Source organism: Leptonotus elevatus, chromosome 13 (genome assembly GCF_054856555.1).
Source record: "Leptonotus elevatus isolate MCC_2025b chromosome 13, RoL_Lele_1.0, whole genome shotgun sequence".
Lineage (NCBI taxonomy): Eukaryota > Metazoa > Chordata > Actinopteri > Syngnathiformes > Syngnathidae > Leptonotus > Leptonotus elevatus.
In genome coordinates, this window is record NC_141251.1 from 21180001 (window position 1) to 21200407 (window position 20407).

The 20407-nt window shown below is 38.1% G+C and overlaps 2 protein-coding genes across 3 annotated transcripts in view; both read left to right on the forward strand.

The window, feature by feature from the left end:
- Positions 1-5479, forward strand: part of pank1a (pantothenate kinase 1a) — a 25386-nt gene extending 19907 nt beyond the window's left edge. For both annotated transcript variants that reach the window (XM_086093197.1, XM_086093198.1), the window contains exons 7-8: positions 724-849; positions 1161-5479. In XM_086093197.1, the coding sequence (XP_085949323.1) occupies positions 724-849; positions 1161-1220 (186 nt within the window). In that variant the 3' untranslated portion in view covers positions 1221-5479. The remainder of the gene's footprint in view (positions 1-723; positions 850-1160) is intronic.
- A 3576-nt stretch (positions 5480-9055) lies between these two features.
- On the forward strand, positions 9056-20177 carry LOC147164179 (monocarboxylate transporter 12-B-like). Its single transcript, XM_086093747.1, has 8 exons — positions 9056-9457; positions 14968-15071; positions 15158-15301; positions 15365-15460; positions 15528-15687; positions 15918-16535; positions 16691-16950; positions 18263-20177. The coding sequence occupies exons 1-8, from the start codon at positions 9333-9335 to the stop codon at positions 18448-18450; spliced, it is 1695 nt and encodes a 564-aa protein (XP_085949873.1). The 5' UTR covers positions 9056-9332; the 3' UTR covers positions 18451-20177.
- The last annotated feature ends 230 nt before the right edge of the window (positions 20178-20407 follow it).

Sequence of the window (20407 nt, forward strand, 5' to 3'; positions counted from 1 at the left end):
GGCTTTGGAAATAAAGTCAGAGAGGCCAGACTGAGATGGTTTGGACATGTCCGGAGGAGAGATAGTGAGTATGTTGGCAGTTGAATGCTGAGTTTCCAAATGCCAGGCAGGAGGTCTAGAGGGAAACCAAACAGGAGGTTTATAGATGTAGTTAAAGAGGACATAAAGGAGGTTGGTGTGCGAGCAGAGGATGCAGAGGACAGGGTTAGATGGAGGCAACTGATTCGCTGTGGCGGCCCCTGAAGGAAAAAGCCGGAAGGAAAAGAAGAAGAACTTTAATTCAACAAAAGATGCCTCTGTCAAATCTAATATTGGCGTCTAAGGAACTGAGCGATAAAAGAAAAGGGGGGTGTTCAAAGCAGCACATACCGTCCACTTGTTTTTTTGTAACTTGTTAAAAAATAGTGACCACCCCGCCATAAACCCCTCATCCCCACCCCCGGGCTGTATACTAAGAGCCTATGAGCTGTATATGTCTAATCTGTACGTATACCATATCATTTATACAGTAGTCTACTCGCGAGGTGGGAGAAGCAAGATGGCCGCCCTGACACTTTGACGGCTTGTACGGGCGTGTATGGGCTATCGGCTATCCAGTCATATATTCAGATCAGTAGATTGATGCCACATGGATGTATTATATACTTTTATTGATATACAATACATATATAACACTTTTTTAAACATAATTTTGAGGTGACCAGGTAACATTTCATTTGGCAGAATATCGAGCGTGTGGTGTTTGTGGGCAACTTCCTGCGCATCAACACGGTGTCCACCAAACTGCTGGCCTACGCAATGGACTTCTGGTCCAAAGGACAGCTGCGAGCGCTCTTTCTAGAGCACGAGGTAAAAAGTCACATTTTAACAACATTAACCTTTTACATAAGCACAAAAATGCCAAGCAGAAGTCACAGAAGATTCCAGGTCAGTGATTTTGTTAATATACCCACCAAGACATCAATGACATTGTAATGGAACAAGTTGGCTATCACCAGAACAAGCAGATAGCACCAGAAGCTAATGTAGCAGTCAATATCTTAACTCTGTGCTCCTCCTTGTCGAAATCACTAACAGACGTACTCAAAATACGATAAGAGCCAATTGAAAGTAATTTTGTTCACAAAAAGCTGCCTAATTGAACAAATACATTTCCTCAGGGTTACTTCGGAGCCGTGGGCGCATTGATGGAGCTTCTCAAGACCACCGAGGACCCCTGAATGGCCTCCCTCCTTCCAATGCTGTGATGTCATCAACTCTGAAAATGCTGCGAACGCCGCATAGGCTGCTAATGGAATTACTACAAGACACGTGAAAGCGAGCAAAACTGGGGGAAAGCCATCGGGGATCGCCTGTACATAGCCATCAAAGCGTAGAGGTTGTACAATTGTAATCACAAATTTATGCTAATTGACTTTGTCCTTGCCTGAGTTTTTGATGACGAGCTACTGTAGCATCACGCCCCTGGAAAGGGCATTTATTTAAGATAAGAGGACCGCTAACAGGGGATTAGCCAAAATGTGGCTATGGTAATGCAAAAGTTGTCCCTTTGTGGTCAAATAGGAACCCCGCTGCACATGGCCTTTTTGCTTTTCGTTTCCCTTCGTGACTCCCAGTGTGGACCAACATCATGTCTTCTCCCGAGCTACGCTTCAGTTAGCATCTCTTCTGTTTGTCTTGCATTTCCTTGCCTTGTTTTACCAGCGCTGAGCTGTTCTTTGCCATCGTATTAAACATGGCCTTTTGTATCCACTTGTCGCCAAAAGTGAAGCAAACAATTCAGCAGCTTGCACAAGAAGGTAACCCAGTCGCCAAAAGTTTGGTCAGTAGGCCTGTCGAGCCAACAAAGACAACCAGGTAGTAGAAACCTGACAAAGTAAACAACACTCAACATCGCCTTCTGTGTCTGCTTGTTGCTAAATGCTAAAAGAACCATCTCGAGCTCCTCTGCCACTGTCCTCTTACATCTTCTGTCACGCATGTTTGTGCCATCTATCTACCCACTATGTTAAATACCTCTTAAATATTTAGCGGTTTATTCTGTTTTATCAAACTGTTTGTTTCCCTCCCAGGTGGTTCATTTGGTCAGGTCTGACCACAATAAGTAAATATCTTAACAGTGATGCAACCACTGGTAGCTAGCGTTAGCATGATTGGTCTTAAGTTTTGCGTGAACATGTACACTGAAGCGCGCACTCTGCTATTCCTTAGTTTCCCGCAGCCTTGCTAATTGTCCAATAATATGCTTTTTTCCCCTTTGTCTGCTTGACATCTAACTTTTCTCATGCTTCTCTGTGCCATCTCATCTAACCCTTCAGTTAAATACCTCTGTAACTTCTTTCGCTGATAGATTTTAGCATTAACGTTTAGCATTTGTGTTAAGCATTAGCACTGCCATTTGTTTTCACCAAACTACGGTGCTATGGTTTATTTGGTCACATAAGAATCTGATGTGACCCAAAAAGCATTGTAATGGTGATCAACCACAGGTAGTTATTATTAGCATAGCATCTTTGGTTTAGCAGGTCAAGACGTACCCTTAAAAGTGCACTCAGCTACTTGATGGTATTCCGCGGCCTTGCTTGATTGTCTAAATTGCTACTGTTTGTTAGGGCTAGCCTGTATGGAGAAGGGTGTAATCTTGTTATTAGACCAGAGTCAAAACATACTGAGATGACACTAATAGAGCTAAATATAACAGTGGAAAACACCCTTAGAGTCCACCATTTTGTGTATTTTTGCTCTTCCCTTGGACTACCGTACCATAGCAATCCACCCCCCCCCCCCTTTTTTTTCTTTCTAATCCCTGTTCAGCGCTAGCTCAAAGCTAGCGGAAGGTCTCAATGGTTTCACACTCGTTAACCATCAGCCAGAAACTGATAAAAAAAAATAACTAACCAACGGTTTCTCTTCACCGCTTTGTCGTCTTTTTTTGTGTGCTTGGTTGCCTTGGTGACGCTTGAGCGGGGCCTCGAACCCCAACCTCAACCCTTTGACATTGTCTGTTTGCGTCCAAGCCTTCATGTTTGTGTCGTTTTTAACTTCAGTGTCTTTTGCCTGTTGCACATAGCGAGTCGGCAAAATGGTTAGTAGCAGAGCTGTAACAGACAATTCGGATGGACAGTCTGAATTCTAACAGTCTAACTTCTGTCAATTGCTTTCAACAGAAGAAGTTAGTTTCAGGACAACTTCCCACCGCCATTCCGGTCTTACCTTTTTTACACAATCCCGCCTCTGCTACGCCGCTGACACTACAGCCAGTGTGTATACAATAGCCATCGGACGCTAACAATTGTTTTTAATTTTTTAAGGCATGAAAAGAGTGCCAGGTCTTCCCACCCTCGTACCACCGCCATCCAGGCCTTACCTTTTTACACAATCCCGCCTTTGTTATGGCTGTACTACCTCCGAAGCCGGAATATTGCCAAATAGAGTTTTCCCTCATTCCATGTCAGCACTGTAAGCCCTCTTATTACGCGGCGGTACGAAAATTTGAAAAACCTCAACAACCTTCATCAGATACTGTACATACAACTGGATTATTTTTATTGTATTATTCATGTTAATAATATTAAATTTTTGGTTGCAAATGTTGGTCAAGTTCGGTCATGACTGCAAGCATCTGGTAAATCCAGACCACAAAATGTATTCCTGGCCGGCAATTTTGTGGTTAAACATCAAGTACACTACAGATTATTTATGGTTAACATATAATGTAAAAGTCATAGGGTTTTTCCTGGCTCAAACTGAGGCTAAGGTGGCACCATTCTGATTATTTGTGCTGGTATTTACATTTGTTTTTCTTGTTAACATTTTCTGCCTTGAAAAGATACTTTAACTAATTAATTCTGCTTATTTTCTTCGACATCAGATGTTTCTTTTGATTACAAAAGGAAAAATATTAACATATTTTGAAAATGCACAAAATCATCCCGACACATTGGCAGGAGGCAAAAAAAATAAAAATCTATGATTTTAGCAGCATTTCTGATACGTAATAGCGCAATTTCAGTAAAAAAATAAAAATATATAGGAATGAGGAGATGGCCACCTCCAAATTTTTCGGCAGGAAAAACCCTGCTTTAAATTTAAAGTACACAATATACAATCTCATTTGATCTAATATTATGATAATAATGCTAAGATGTAATTATTTTGTTTTTAATGTTTGTTTTCCTATTTAATCTCATTAAGTAATGCCATGATTTCTGTGTTAGCGACAATGCTAATGTAATAAAGTACTGGGACCATGCCTCTATTAAAATAACTGTTTCACCCGTGAGCTACTTGGCTATGCAGTTAGCATCCTAATGCATGGAAGCAGTTTGAGCATTTATTTGATATCCATTTAAGGTCGTAGTACACTCTGACCTATGCTAAAAGTGACCCTTTGGATATGCAAGCGTGACCGTAAAGAGAGAGAACTCCTCCTTTTTGTCGTGTGTCCTGCTGATTTTTATTTGAACGCCATTTAAGGCAAAAGTGTTTTTTATTAAACATTTAAAACCAGTTTGGGTGGACAAATGTGTCACGACGAAATCTTTGTATCTGAGTCGACCTCGCTTGTCGTGACATCATTGCCTCTTGCACAACTTGAAAAAGATTTTGTTTTGTTTTTTAAATTCTTTGTCTGTTATCAAACAAACGCCCCGTTGACCAGTCCAAGCCTTTAAACTAGCGATACTGGGGAGAAAGTGTTGATTTAAATGATTTGTCTGGAATGTTTGACATGTTTAATTAGTTGTTTATGTGTATATATACAGAGATTTTTGTAAATATGAATAATCTATCCTACACCAGCAATTTGTCACTCTTTTTAAGATGGCCAGCTTTCACATACATTGTCTGTATCGTGATACAATTGATATCGGGATACTGAATAATTGATATAGTGAAAGAAAATTGTCTACGATATGTCATGATGTCTCCGGAAGTAACGTAACACACAGTATGATATAATATCACAATATTTATCCAACAATACAAAGTGGTATCATGATACAGCCATAGCGTGATAATTGATACGCTGAAAGGACAATAGTGTACAATACGTCACAATATACAGTAGCAGACCAATTTGAAGAAACTGATACATTGGGTCTAATGGAAGAAAATTATGTACAATATCTACGACAAATGAATACTGATATTATTGCAATGCTTTTCAAAAAATAACAATGGTATCACGATATGGCGAATGTGTGATATAACGAAGAAAACTACGATAAATCACTATCTCGATATAACAAATGAAAATGTTGTTGCAGTGATATCAATGGTTTCACGATACAGTTCCACAGTATGTCAAATTAAACATTTATTTTTGGAAATGTAAAGTAAATTTGAGATGTTTGTGAAAGCTGCCGCTGGTTGTTTTGTCATTTCTGCTTCTTTTAACTAACAATGCCCTGTGCAATGTGTATGTAGTGATGTGAACAAGACTTTTTCTCAAAAGGAATAAAAGTGAAACTGGATGAAATCGGTCTTCTCATTGCTAATTATTCACAAATGGTGGCCTTAAATATTTTTTTGGGTTGATTTTAGGTTATTTCAATTTCAAATTAAAATTCCAGTGAGCTAACTTGTTTTTCTTTCTTTCTTTCTTTCTTTCTTTCTTTCTTTCTAATCTTTGAAGCATGTGTAGCAACTTATATTGTAGGAGTCAAAGTTAAGGAGGTCAGATACAAGGCTAAGCTAACTACAGCACACACACACAGTATAGTGAAAGGTAGTGTTGGGAATTATGCAGGGATTCTCCTCCCCCCCTTGTACTGGCACACACACACACACACACACGTGTGTATATATATATATATATATATATATATATATATATATATATATGTTGTTTGCTCGGCCACTAGTGTTGCAGGACACCTTCACGGTGTCGCAGCAGTCAGACTCCACGTCCTCAAGGTTTCTGGAGGCATGAGGCCGGGAAACTGATGTAAGTTAAATATCAGCTAGTATATTATTGTTATTATTAAGCAATGTGAATTTAAACAAAAATAGTCCATTTCTTTCTTGCTGAATTTTAACACAATTTATCTACCATGTAACTGACTTTTTCCTTTGTTTGTGTATTTTTTTTAAGTATTTTTAAGGTGATATTCTTGCAGCATATTTCAACCAATAAGATAACACTGTGTTAGTAAAACTCCATTATTATTATTTTTATGTAAGTTATCGTATTGTAAGAGTAACTCAATTACAGTAATGCTCGCTTTTTGCTGTGATGTAATAACATGAGGTGTAACACATTTGCTAGGATTATTTTTTTTTTTTATGCCAGCTAATGTGGAGAGAGTGTCAAAGCATGATGATCACAAAAAATCCAGGAGTTAAACATGTATTCATTGTGCTTATGAGAAGAAGGTGTGATACATCCTGGACTTAAGCATTTATTCCTTGTGCATGTGAGAAGAGCGACACCAAAGAGATTTTTGTTTTTTTAAGAAGAATTATTCAACAAATTTCAACTAATGAACAATTATGAGAAGGTGTGATATATCCTGGATTTAAGCATGTATTCCTTGTGCATGTGAGAAGAGCGACACCAAAGAGATTTTTTTATTTTTTTTAAGAAGAATTATTCAACAAATTTCAACTAATGAACAATTTCAAGCCACCAAAATATTTGTTAACAAAAGGTAATTCAGAGAATGCGTAATAATTTTACCAATTACGATCGGTACAATTTGGGATATTGTGAATTTTTACCCTGAGCCAACCTCAAGTAATTTCCCTAAAACATATCTATAAAATTAGTTAAATATTTAATATGAGCTTCAGTTTACTAGCTACATCAGAAGCTAACTTGTTTTGTTTATTAGTATAAACATGATACCTACTTTTTACATTCATAGCGAACGTGTTTTTATTTTATTCATTTTATTTATGTTTTCATTCTGTACGTTCTTTGTCGCAAAATTTGTTAACTGCATCCTGCTGGCTAGATTTATGTTGGTAGTGCATTAGCTGACTAGTTAATAGCTGCGTATTTGGTAACAAAATGTTCTCATAGTTTCAGCTCATTGTCTTTTATTTTTTTACATGATCTGTTTTTGGTTATTACCTGAAAATACGTTTGCGTAAATAGCTTTGCATTATCTTTAGCTTGCTAGCTGGGTTTTCAACTGCATTGACTTGGTAACTGGCTACAGTATGTTCAGCCTGACGGCTGGTTATATATTTGTCACAAACTTGTTTTATTTTTATTCATTCGAACATGTAGCTAGTTCTGTTAGTTCCAGCTCTCTGGATTTACGTTCATCACTAGGCAGCTATGTGAGCTACAGCTACTTAGCATGTTTTCTTTCTACCGTCAGATAAGTAACTAGTAAAGTATTATTGATTTGTACCTGTTAGCTAAATTTGTAATAACTCCAGCTTCCAACTTTTTGATCTATAAATATGTCACTGAATATATCTTAGCTACCACTTAGATGTAGTATATTTAGTAGCTATTTATATTAGTATATAGTTTAGATTTACTATTTAGATTTAGCTAGATTTAACAGTCAAGCTGACTTTGACTAACTGACTAAAACAAAGCGGACTCATCGCCAGCTGTGCTCTATTTGCGTTGCAGCCTTTCAGAGGAACTCCCATCACGCATGAGCTCCAAGAATCCACACCAACACACACACACACGCACACATACACATGCACGCGACAAACATTGGGGGGGGGAAACATGTTTGATAAGGATTTAAGGCTGTGATGAAAGCGCTGGCTACAGCAGAAAGGTCAAAGCTCACTTCTTTTTCTTTTTCTTTTTTGCTTCGTCATCTCTTGTGGCTGTAAAAGGTTATCCAGGTTGTAAAGTTCGCCCCGTGTTGATTGACAGCAGTGCCGATGAGAAAATGTGCAGTTGTTTACACAGACGTTGCACATCATGCTGAAAAGAAGCAATGAAAACAATAAAATGTGCTTTATGGCGTAAGTTAACAAGCTGTCGTGAACATTTTAGCTTCTGAGAACTCATTCTAGTCTGTAGTTAGCGACATAGGTGAAACAAGCTACCAAATTTAAATCTAATGGCTAAAGCTAGCCTAGCCAGCGAGTAGAAACTAGCTTGGCTAATGAAGAAGAAGTTAAAGTCTAAACTAGAAGTAGGCCTAAAACATGCTAACATGATTCAGAGGCACTTTAAAAGGTAGCAGGTGTGTGCTGACTCCCATAACAAATTAGATGTCTGTTGTTGTTGTTTTAACCTTTATCTTTGTATTTATTTTTGGACAGATAAAAAACAACAACCTTAAAACTAAGCCAACACAGAACTACAAAGCTGAACTAAAAGAAATCCCATTAAATTTGTTGTTGTGTGTTTGCCCCCATTTCTGTAACCTCATCTCCCCCGAGTGTCGGATATCCCCATGAAAAACACAAAGGGAACGCTTGTTTTTTAGATAAAAATAGACAGGCGGGTGGCCGTGTGCATTCATGGAAAGGGTCTCAAACTTCACAGTATTGACACTGTACTGTGTGCATGCATGTGCCTTGGTGTGGGTCAGTGACAAACCTTTATCCGGTCCCGGCTTGTTAGCCGGCAGGCTGTTGCATAAGTAAAGTGGTGTGACTCACCGCACTTGCAAAAGTGTCTGTACACATGCCGGGTGATAAGCCAGAAAACAACCCACTGACCTCTTCTTGGCCCAGCTGTGTGAAACACTATGTGCTTTCAACTGACAAATTTCCATCTTCTCAGGCAGTAACAGAGCCGTAACAGGGGCACTTAACTCACTTCTGCTGGTAATAGTTGACATGTTTCCACATTTGTCCATGTCTCTGTTAAGTATAAACAACACTGAAATGGAATAGGGGGACAACGTTGACCCAGTAAATCACTGTGTGAAAGACATTTACATGCTGTTTTTCCTTGTGAAAGGTGGTTATTGCTTGTAAAAGTTGAAAATGTTTCCACCTTTGCTGTCTTCTTTATAAACATGTGTAAAGCCTAAGACAAAAGTCAAAATTATTTTATTTGTGTTACTTTGAGGTGCACTTAAATGACACCAGCTGTTAATCAAAACTTTTACAGGTTAACACAAGGCGGATGAATAAACTCCATGTGAAATAAATGAGGCTAATAAACAACTGGAATGTGCGTGTGTCTGCATGTGTTAGAGAAAGAGGAAGTGGAGGCGTAGCCGAGGAAGTAGAGGCGGGAACATCGCGAATCTCCTTCGGACCTTCCACAAACCGCCCAAAGCAGAAGAACTCGGCCAATGAGAAGCTGCCGCCGACATTGTGAGGTGTCCTGAGCGTGAAGCCAAGGCGGAGAAGGAGGGGCCACTGTTGACAACTGGGCCCCTGATTGGTCGGAAGCCATGGCTGTCAGCGTGCAGGAGAAGCCCCGCCCGGGCCGGGGCCAGGTGACGGAGGAGGGCGGCTGGGGGTGGATGGTCGTCATGGCCTGCTTCCTCGCCACCATCTGCACACGCGCAGTCACGAGGTGTGTGCGTGCGTGCGTGTGTGTACGTGCATGTGCGTAATAGTGTTCATTTTTATCAGGCATTTTTTAATTTAGTCTCAGTGTTAGTCCAATTTCAGTCACGCTTGTTAGTTTTTATCACAGTTAGTCAACTTCATCCCGTTTTTATTTAGTCAATTTTTAGTCAACTATAAATCTAGCATTTTAGTCTTTATTTTAGTTTTTAAAAAAACATAATTTTATTCATCTAGTTTTAGTCAACAAAAACTGTCAACGTTTTAGTCAACAGGACAATCTTTACCCCTGTATATTTTTTTCTGTCAGCAGATAATCTTGAACATTTCGGATCTAAAACTATTTCACATCAAATTTTCTCTCATCTTTTTTATGAAAAACAACTTCACACAATTACAGTGGCTACTATGGCTCCCTGCTATGAGCTAGTAAATTAGCCAGCAATAGTTAGAGGTCGCATTAATATTATTGGATTAATGTTAAATTATAATTGTAATTTACTTACTTTTTAAACTTTTTTTTTAACCGTTCACCGTGAATCCACCTCCTGTGTGTCCCATGTGTTTGTGCATGTTGCACTTGCTAGCTGCAGATTTGAAAGGGGGTGTGTCACTGTGTGTCACATTACAGTGTCACAGACATGACAGATTAGCCGAGATAAAATTTTACAAAATCATATAATATTCGTCTCGTTTTTGTTCATGAACTAAAATGTCCATAGATTTTAGTCCAGTTTTTATCAAGTGAAGTACATTTTCGTCTTGTCTTCATTAGTCGGCAAAAATACATACTGATTTAGTCTCAGTTGTTGTTTAATAATGAGGGTTTTAGTCTAGTCTAGTTTTAGTCCGGTGAAAAATGTGTGTTGACGAAATTATTTTTGTTTAGTTTTTGTTGATGAAATTAACACTAGTGCGTAATTTCAGTTTGACTAGCCTGCACTGGTGCCCCCACCACATTCTAAAAACAAGTAAATGTGTATAAATCAGTATATTGCCTTTAATGTCTCTTTTATTAGCTCCTCTAAGTAGTCTTTCCCTTAGCAGGAGTTCATTCTTGAACAGCTTAAAGTGTTAACAACTTTTTGTTCTCCCACTAAGACCCTGAATTCCTACTGAGGCATTTCCATTTGACACTTTTTTTTTTGTGCAAAGTCAGCACATATCCAAAGTTATAAATCAAGTCCTGCAAAGTGATTTGTGTTCATTTTTGTTGTTGAACCAACACTCGTGATGCTTTTCCAGAGGTGGTGTCTTTTCTTAAAAAATAATAGTAATAACTGATCAAGGTGTGAATGAGTGGCAGATGTCCTTTGATAACCTCCTTCTTAACTCGTCCTTATCGCCCAAGACCGGCCCGAGGAAGGAAGACATGACATTATATAAGCGTGCTTATGCAAGACTCAATATATGCAAGGCCTCACAGTCCGTGCACTTTGTGACCTCACACGATGAAAAATCATCACATTGTTGTAATGTGTTTTATATTTAATACAAAGGAGTGGCGTCGTTAGACCTATTTTACGGGGCTCAAGCCTACCTAAAATGTTCTTAAGCCCTCCCTATATGAATTGGTTGTGTATTTTCTCTCTCTCTATATATATATATATATATATAATTTTTACTAAAAAGATCAAAAACCTTTAATATATAGTATACAGAAAGCGAAATGAACTAAATATTCAGGCACAACACCTCATTATTTATGTAAATATAATCATAAATCTGTTGGTTTCCCTGTACTTCCAAATGTAAGGTCGTCCACGCTTCTCGTGTGTCATTATCCAAACCATTCCACTTATTCATGTCGAAAACGTCATTATTAATAATCCAGTCCATGTTTTCACTGCGTCAGCCAAGTGTTTCAAATATGCCAACTACGAGCAGCATTGAAGAAAATAACGTGACGGATGCACTGTAATTAATTACTTCTATGATTAGAAATCAATTTATTTATTTCACTTCAATAGTACTGTAGATAGCGAGAGCCCTTGTCATGTTTTGTTATCCAATTCTTAATCCATTCCATTTGAACTTCCTACTTGCTCCTAACCTGCCGGTATAAGCAAAGTGCGCATTACGTTTGCGCATGCGTGGAAATCAAGTTAAAAAAAAAAAAAAAACTTGCTACCAAACAAAGCAGTCATTTGAATGGCGGCGAATGGAGTGCTGAAAGTGTTTGCGTAACTGCACACCTTAAAGCTTGCTAGCATTGTTTAAATGACTTTCAGCCCTAAGTGACAAAACGACAGGTGCAATTGGTGACATTTTTAACTGTCCTAATGGAGTTTATCGGCAAAAACACACCATTGCAAAGCTCGAGAAGACAAGTGTACGCCTGTAAACCTCCGTTCACTCCTCCCAATTTCCAGACAGAAACGAAAGATCCAAACAGACATATAGGAGACTAAAATTGATTTTTTTTAAACGTTTATTTTGTCAATATCCTGAAAGCGATGGAACAGGAAGCATCACAAAGCTTGCTAGCAGACGTACATGACCAACTAATGGAGTTACAGACATTTAAGAACCTGCTTCTAGTCCCAATTGACCCCTTCCGTGAAAAAAGCTCATACCCGACTCTTGATCGCGTCCCGGTGTTGTGTCCTCGGTCCAACTCCCGATAAAGCGCACACATTCAAAAAATAAGCACTTAAATCTTAAGTCTTAACTGTTGTGTCCCGGCAGAGGGCAGTCAGTAACTACATGCTATTCATTTTAAAATAGATTCAATAAAAAAACATAAACTTTCCAACGGTTGAAATGGTCCAAATCAGCACTCCCCCCGTTTGACTCCATTAGTTTTCAATGACAAGTTGGTAGCAGGCTATCAGCCAGTCTACCCCCAATGCACCGCGCTGCCGAGATGCGCACCTCGTAGGAAACAGCACGAGTAGAGAGAGCAAGTGTGGAGCGATACCTACTGGAGACGCGAGTGAAAACGAGTTCAGTTTACAAGAAGAAAAAATCAATTTGTGAAGCAGACAGTGAGAGTCTAAAAATCATATGAAACTCAATATGAATTTAATATTTTGAATATGAAACATGTCAGTCAAGGTGCATCATTTAATTCAACTTAAGTAAGGAACAGAAAGTGGATGTTAAGATTTGAGGGTACTGGACAGGGACCCAGGTGCAGACACAAGAGAGAAGCTGGTTAGCGTGCAAGTTCTTGAATGAACAATCAAAAGCGATGAGTTGAACATGAGGCTCGGTCCAGGCAGGGAACACACAGGCTGTGGGGTTTCGTTAGGATGACGAGGGCAGACTTGGCTGGTGCAGGAGATCAAGGCAGGTGTATATATATATATATATATATATATATATATATATATATATATATATATATATATATATATATATATATATATATATATATATATGCAGGTGTATGTATGTATGTATGTATATGTGTGTGTGTATATATATATATATATATATATAGGTGTATGTATGTATATATATATATATATATATAGGTGTATGTATGTATGTATGTGTATATATATATAGGTGTATGTATGTATGTATGTATGTATGTGTATATATATATACACATACATACATACATACATACACCTATATATATATATACATACATACATACATACATACATACACCTATATATATATATACATACATACATACATACACCTATATATATATATATATATATATATATATATATATATATATATACACACACACACATATACATACATACATACACCTGCATATATATATATATATATATATATACATACATACATACATACACCTGCATATATATATATATATATACACACATTTTTTATTGATTTTTTACATACATACATACACCTATATATATATATATATATAGGTGTATGTATGTATGTATGTATATATATATATATATATATATATAGGTGTATGTATGTATGTATGTATGTATGTATGTATGTGTATATATATATATATATATATATATATATATATATAGGTGTATGTATGTATGTATGTATGTATGTATGTGTGTGTGTATGTATGTATGTATGTATGTATGTATATATATATATATATATATATATATATATATATATATATATATATATATATATATATATATATATATATATATATATATATATATATATATATATATATATATATAAATAAAAATAAAAGCGGCAAGTACCAGGCTAGCTGCGACTGACTGTGTGTCAGTATGCGACGATCTGACGCCGGGGTACAGTGCAGGGCTGGCTTATGTAGGCTGGTGATTGTTGATTGCCTGCACCTGGTTCCCACTCCAGCTGAGTCTCCTCCACCTTGCCAAGCAGTACACACGCACAAAACACACAGGGGAAGAAAAAAGGGGGCAGGGCTCATGGGGAAGATGCAGGAGCCCTGACAGTGGAGATATTAAAAAATAAAATAAAAATTAAGGCAAGCAGCTATAGCACGTCATACACAAGGAAACTCGGTCTGCTTTACATAATTAAAAATACAATATTTTAAGCAACAACAAAAAAAACACTCAAAAGAACTAAAGAGTATGGAAACAAACGTTAAAACTTTAGATTACTAAAATTTGTAAATAAAACTTACAATGTAAGAAAAATAATTTGGGGTTAAAAACTTTGAAACATCTCAATCATAGGCATTGTGAAAAGCATAGTTTTAAACCTGAAATAAATAAAAAATTCACACTTTAATTACTTTCATATTTAAATGAGAAGTCATTGAGTAATATTTTCCTTCTGGTCACATATGCACCGAAATATAGCATGTGGCTTCAGAAGTATTTGGGAGCAAACAGTTACTGTGCTTTGAGCCAAATTCATGTCATTGGCCTCTCTGTTGATCAGTTAATAATTAATTCAATGTATCTTAATTGAAAATGATAGACTCACTTTATGACAACACAGCTACCTTTTTTGCATTCAGTTTTTCTTACACTAGACAATGTATATTTTGAGTTAATTTTATAAAAAATGCTTCAGGTGTTTGTGTACCATATTAAAATACTGACGGAAATATCACTTCAAGTCTAATGATGACTTTAACTTTTACACAGTATAGTATTCCTTTTATATCTGTCCACCTGTGCATCTCCGAGGGCAGGAGCGGGCAAACTCGGTCTTCGAGGGCAGATGTCCTGCAGGTTTTGGAGATTTCCCTCTTCCAACACAAGCTGATTCCAATCAACAGGATCATTATCAGGCTTATGGAGAGCTTGCTGATGAGCTGATCATGTATCAACTGTGTTGAAGAAGGGAAACATCCCAAACCTGCAGGACCCCCCTTTCCATGAAACCTAGTGACGCCCCAATTTATTGGCCTATGGGAGCGGTTGAGATTGTGTCCTGTAAAGTCTGCCTCGCAAAACAAGCTACAAAAGAATCCCAGCAATTAAGTTGATCTACAGTACATTGCTGCTGGAAGGCAAATGTTCATAGACCAGTAGCAATAAAAGTTCCTGCGTTTACTTATATATTCGTAGGCTACAATATGTCCCATGTCCTTGTGTTCAGATGTGTTTCCATGTTTTTCGTGGAGTTCCAGCTACACTTTGAGCGAGATTATTCCACCACTGCCTGGATTCACAGCCTCATTGATTGCACCACTATGCTCTGTGGTAATTAAATTCATCTGGTTTTTAAATGAAAAGTGATTTTTTTTTTTTTATGTAGCTTGCTTAATTCAGACATCATGCATTTCCAGCACCTCTAGGTGGTTTCCTTGGCAACCGTCTTTCATGCAGAGCCACAGTGATGCTCGGCGGCCTCTTGTCCTCGGTGGGTCTGGTCCTCAGCTGCTTCGCCTCCAGTCTGGAACATCTCTACATCTCGTTGGGCATCCTCACAGGTACATCCTTGGTTGCGTCAATACTGCACTTTGAGATAATGGTATAGCTGTGAACTCTTTTAGGTTTGGGCTTTGCTCTGAGCTACACTCCATCCATTGCCATGGTTGGCCGCTACTTCAGCAAGAGGAAAGCTTTGGCGTACGGCATCGCCCAGTCTGGTAAGAACCTTGTGTCCGCCTGTTTCACCATCCTGCTCCATCATTATCGTTACGTTCTGCCATCCAGGCAGCGGCATCGGGACCTTCATTTTGGCTCCGGTAGTGCAGGTTCTTATTGATCATTACTCTTGGAGGGGAGCCATGCTGGTCCTGGGGGGCTTTGTCTCTAACTTGTGTGTGTGTGGAGCCTTGATGAGGCCAGTGGTGGAGCCCAGCGAGAAGCAAAGGTGGGATGCTAGTTAGCCCATTAACAAGTGAGTCGGTGCTGGACTTTGAGAAATCTTGATATCATTTATTTAAATGGTTACGTAATTTGCTAATTATCTTAGCCCACTGTGTATTATGAAAAAAAAGTACACTGTATGTTTAAAAAAAAAACATCTTAATGCCAAGCTAAGCTAGCTGTTGTTAATGCTGCCACATAATGCTAACTAATGTGTTTGTTTTCCTTCTGAAGGATATTTCACGAGTCCAACAACGCCAAAGAAGAAACCAAAGAGATCCCAGCGAAGATGCCAGAAATTAGCAACCTCAGTTACACCAAAGGACTACTGATTTCTAATGGAGCACTGAGAAACTGCCAAATGGAGAACAGCAAGCTAGCCGAGGTTAATAAGCTAACTTTGCTGTCCAGCGGGCCCGATGCCAGGATAGCGGATCTCAAGCTGGCAGAGTGCATTTTACTTGGCAACATGCTAACGCCGGCCATTCTCGGGGAGCTAGCCGACACTACTCTTGCTAGCAACGTGGAGAGTCGTAACTTGTGCAACAAAATGGCCGCCACAAAGACGGAAGTTGTGCTTTCTGAACCTTTAGCGAATACTAACGTGCCCCGAGGCCGTTGTTATTGCCTCCACCCGGGACAGGACTTTGGTTTCTTACTAGCTCGGGACTTCCTGGTTTTGTGTCTGTCCTTTCTGTTTTTGGCGTATGGCTGTAGTACTCCGGTAGTCTACCTGGTTCCTTACGCCCTCAGTAAGGGGGTGGAGCACAAGCAAGCCGCTTTCATCATGTCCATATTTGGAATCAGCGGTATCGTGGGCAACATTACCTTTGGTTGGATTACAGACAGGAAGTAAGTAGTGACTTGGATAATACTATACGTCAAAAGATGATAATGATATGACCCATCTAAATACAGTATTGATATTTGAAACTGATGTTTTGGATTCTGGACCAAAAGTGTTCGATGATACATATTGATATTTGATACTGCTGTGTCCTTTGCAGGTGTCTGAATCGTTACCGTATGCTAAGCTATATGCTAGCCATAGCGGTGGAGGGCCTTAGCTGCATGTGGGTTCCACTCCTTCACTCCTTCGCCCCTCTGACCATCTTTGCTGTGATCTACGGCTACTTTGACGGCGCTTATGTGGCGCTCATTCCCGTGGTCACTTCGGATGCCATGGGCTCCGCTTACATCACCTCAGCCCTGGGCGTGGTTTACTTCCTGCATGCTGTGCCTTACCTCATCAGCCCACCCATTGGTGGTAAGGCTTCGGTGTCACATTTATCATTTTGTGATAAGTTTCCTAAAACCGAGTTCATTAGAAAGATCTTTATTTATTTATACAAATTTATCTCATTACAGAGGTTGTTAATTTATTTGTTGGTAATAATAAAATACTGTACAAAAAATGGTCAAATACAAAATTGACATGTATTTAATTTTGTGTCAGTTAATTATAGCTATCTTATTCATAATTTTAAAAAAAATTATCAGAAAAAGAAACATGATGATGATAAATCCTGATAATTAAAATAATTGTAAATATTTTAGATTCTTTAAATTATTTAAGACATATTAATTAAAAATATTTAATTAACGAAGTGAATAAATTAATGAATTTTAACTAACTGATTAAAAATAGGCCCAAATTAGAATTTTACATAAAGTACACAAATTAGTCAAATAATATATTTATAATATTTATTTTGTTGAATAATTGGTTAATAAATTGTAATGAAATAATGATAAATAATAACATTAAAATGAATAATTATTTTAGTATTAAATTATTATTTTTTATAAAGGTAAATATGCAATATTAGTATTTTTTAACCATATATATTTTTTAAGTTTCAATGTTTAAAATGAAATTATAGAGGATTCAATACATTTGCGTGAATTATTATTTCAATATTTTAAAACTATTTTACATAAAATATTTGCATAATAACCATTTTATTTAATTATTTAATTGGTTAGCAATTGTAATAAAATTAGTAAGAATTACTAACATTTTTAAATATTTTACACAAAATACACAAATATTAGTAAAATAAGCATTTTTGTTAACTTAATAAGGATTAAACACCATGAATTATATTCAGGGCGGCACAGTGTCTGACTGGTTAGCACGTTTGCCTCCCAGTGCAGAGGACGTGAGATCACGTCCGGGCTTCGGCCTTCCTGGGTGGAGTTTGCATGTTCTCCCCATGCTTGCATGGGTTTTCTCCGGGTACTCCGGGTTTCCGGTTTGCATGGCAGGTTAATTGAACTCTCCAAGTTGTCCATAGGTGTGATTGTGAGTGTGGATGGTTGTTTGTCTCTCTGTGCCCTGGATTGGCTGGCAACCAGTACAGGGTGCACCCAGCCTACTGCCCGAAGCCAGCTGGGATAAGCTCCAGCACCCCGGCCGACCCTTGTGAGGACAAGCGGTTAAAAAATGGATGGATGGATGAATTATATTCAATACAATTAAAATGACAATGAATTATTATTATATTATTAAATGAAAAACTTTTCCACATTTTAGATGCACGTTTTAACTTAATATGGGTTTGTGTGCCTTTTTTCAGGTTGGTTGGTGGACGTGACTGAAAACTACAAGGCAACTTTCTTCGTCAGTGGCGCTTCGTACATTTGCAGCGCTGCCATATTGGCGGCGGCCATGTTGGTCCGACGCACCCGTCGGTCGGAGCTGAAGGAGCCCTGCCCCGAACACGGTGCCACCGCCCTCACTGTGTGTCATCAGGACGTCATCTAAGTGTTCTGATGTGTATTTTTGTTTGTAATAACCAAACACTCTTAATAACACTTTTTTATTTCGCATACTATACACAACTGTGTAAGCTAACGATACCACACATCAAAATATTGGTATGTGATACTCGTGTATCGATACTACAGTCACGGTCAAAAGTTTTGAGATTGACACAAATATTAATTTTCACAAAATCTACTGCCCCAATTTTTATTATGGCAATTTGAATGTACTCCAGAATGTTATGTGCAGTGATCAGATGAATTGAAATTATTTGTTAAGTCCCTATTTGCCATTTATCGGATCATCAAGAACTTCAAGGAGAGAGGTTCAATTGCTGTGAAGAACTCTTCAGGGCGCCCAAGAAAGTCCAGAAAACGCCAAGACCGTTTCCTAAAGTGGATTCAGTTTCGGGATCAGGCCACCACCAGGGCGGAGCTTGCTTGGAAATGGCAGCAAGCATGTGTGAGTGCACCTGCACGCAAAGTGAGGCGAAGACTTTTGGTGGATGGCCTGGTGTCAAGAAGGACAGCAAAGAAGCCAGTTCTCTCCAAGAAATACATCAGGGACAGACTGATATTTTGCAAAAGATACAGGGATTGGACTGCTGAAGACTGGGGTAAAGTCTTTTTTTCTGATGAATCCCCTTTCCGATTGTTTGGGGCATCTGGAAGAACGCTTGTCCAGAGAAGAAAAGGCGAGCGCTACCATCCATCCTGTGTCATACCAACAGTAAAGCATCCTGAGACAATGCATGTGTTGGGTTGCTTCTCAGCCAAGGGACTGGGCTCACTCACAATCTTGCCTATAAACACAGCCATAAATAAAGAATGGTACCAAAACATCCTCCAAGAGCAACTTCTCCCAACCATCCATAAACAGTTTGGTGACAAACAATTCCTTTAGCAGCATGATGGAGTACTTTGTTATAAGGCAAAAGTGATAAATACGTGGCTCAGAGAGAACAACATCAACATTTTGAGTCCATGGCCAGAAAACTCCCCAGACCTTAATCCCATTGAGAACTTGTGGTCAACCCTCAAGAAGCGGGTGGACAAACAAAAAATGACAAATTCTGACAAACTCCAAGCATTGATTATGCAAGAATGGATCAGTCAGGATATGGCCCAGAAGTTGATTGACAGCATGCCAGGGCGAATTGCACAGGTCTTGGAAAAAAAGTGTAAACACTGCAAATATTGACACTTTGCATAAATGTCATTTAATTGTCAATAAAATCCTTAGACTCTTGTGAAATTATTGTAATTATACTTCCGTATGTTATAGTAACATCTAACAAAAACATCCAAAAACACTGAAGCGGCAAACTTTGTGAAAACCAATACTTTGTCCCATTCTCAAAACTTTTGGTCACGACTGTATACTGTGAGCGATAAGGATGCAACATATCAAATTATGTGATACTGGTATTGATCCTGAATTGTGAGGAATAACGATACAACACACATGATTATTGATATTTGATATGATATGTCACATAAAACGAATATTTAATACCTGCTACGACTACTGCAGGTTTTATCGTTACATGAAATATGCAATACTTGATACTTGATACTGGTGCATTGATACTAGACTGTGCCATTATTATACAACTCATCAAAGTAACAATATTTGTTACCAGTTTGATGATACTGTGAGTGATGACAATACAAGACGACAAGAGTATTGATATTTTTATACTGGTGTATCAATGCTATACTATGAGTGATAAGGATTAAACACATCAAATTGTGTGATATTTGTGTATTGATACTAAGAAATAACAATACATAACATCACAGAATCAGAATTTGGTATCAGCGTATTGATACTGTACTGTATTTGTTTTGTCAATGGATTTATGTAACTGCATAAAAAATAAATTCACAGGACCAAAATACTGTAAATCAATCAACACTGTCCATATGTTGTGTTTTTTGTGATATTTAAAAATTAC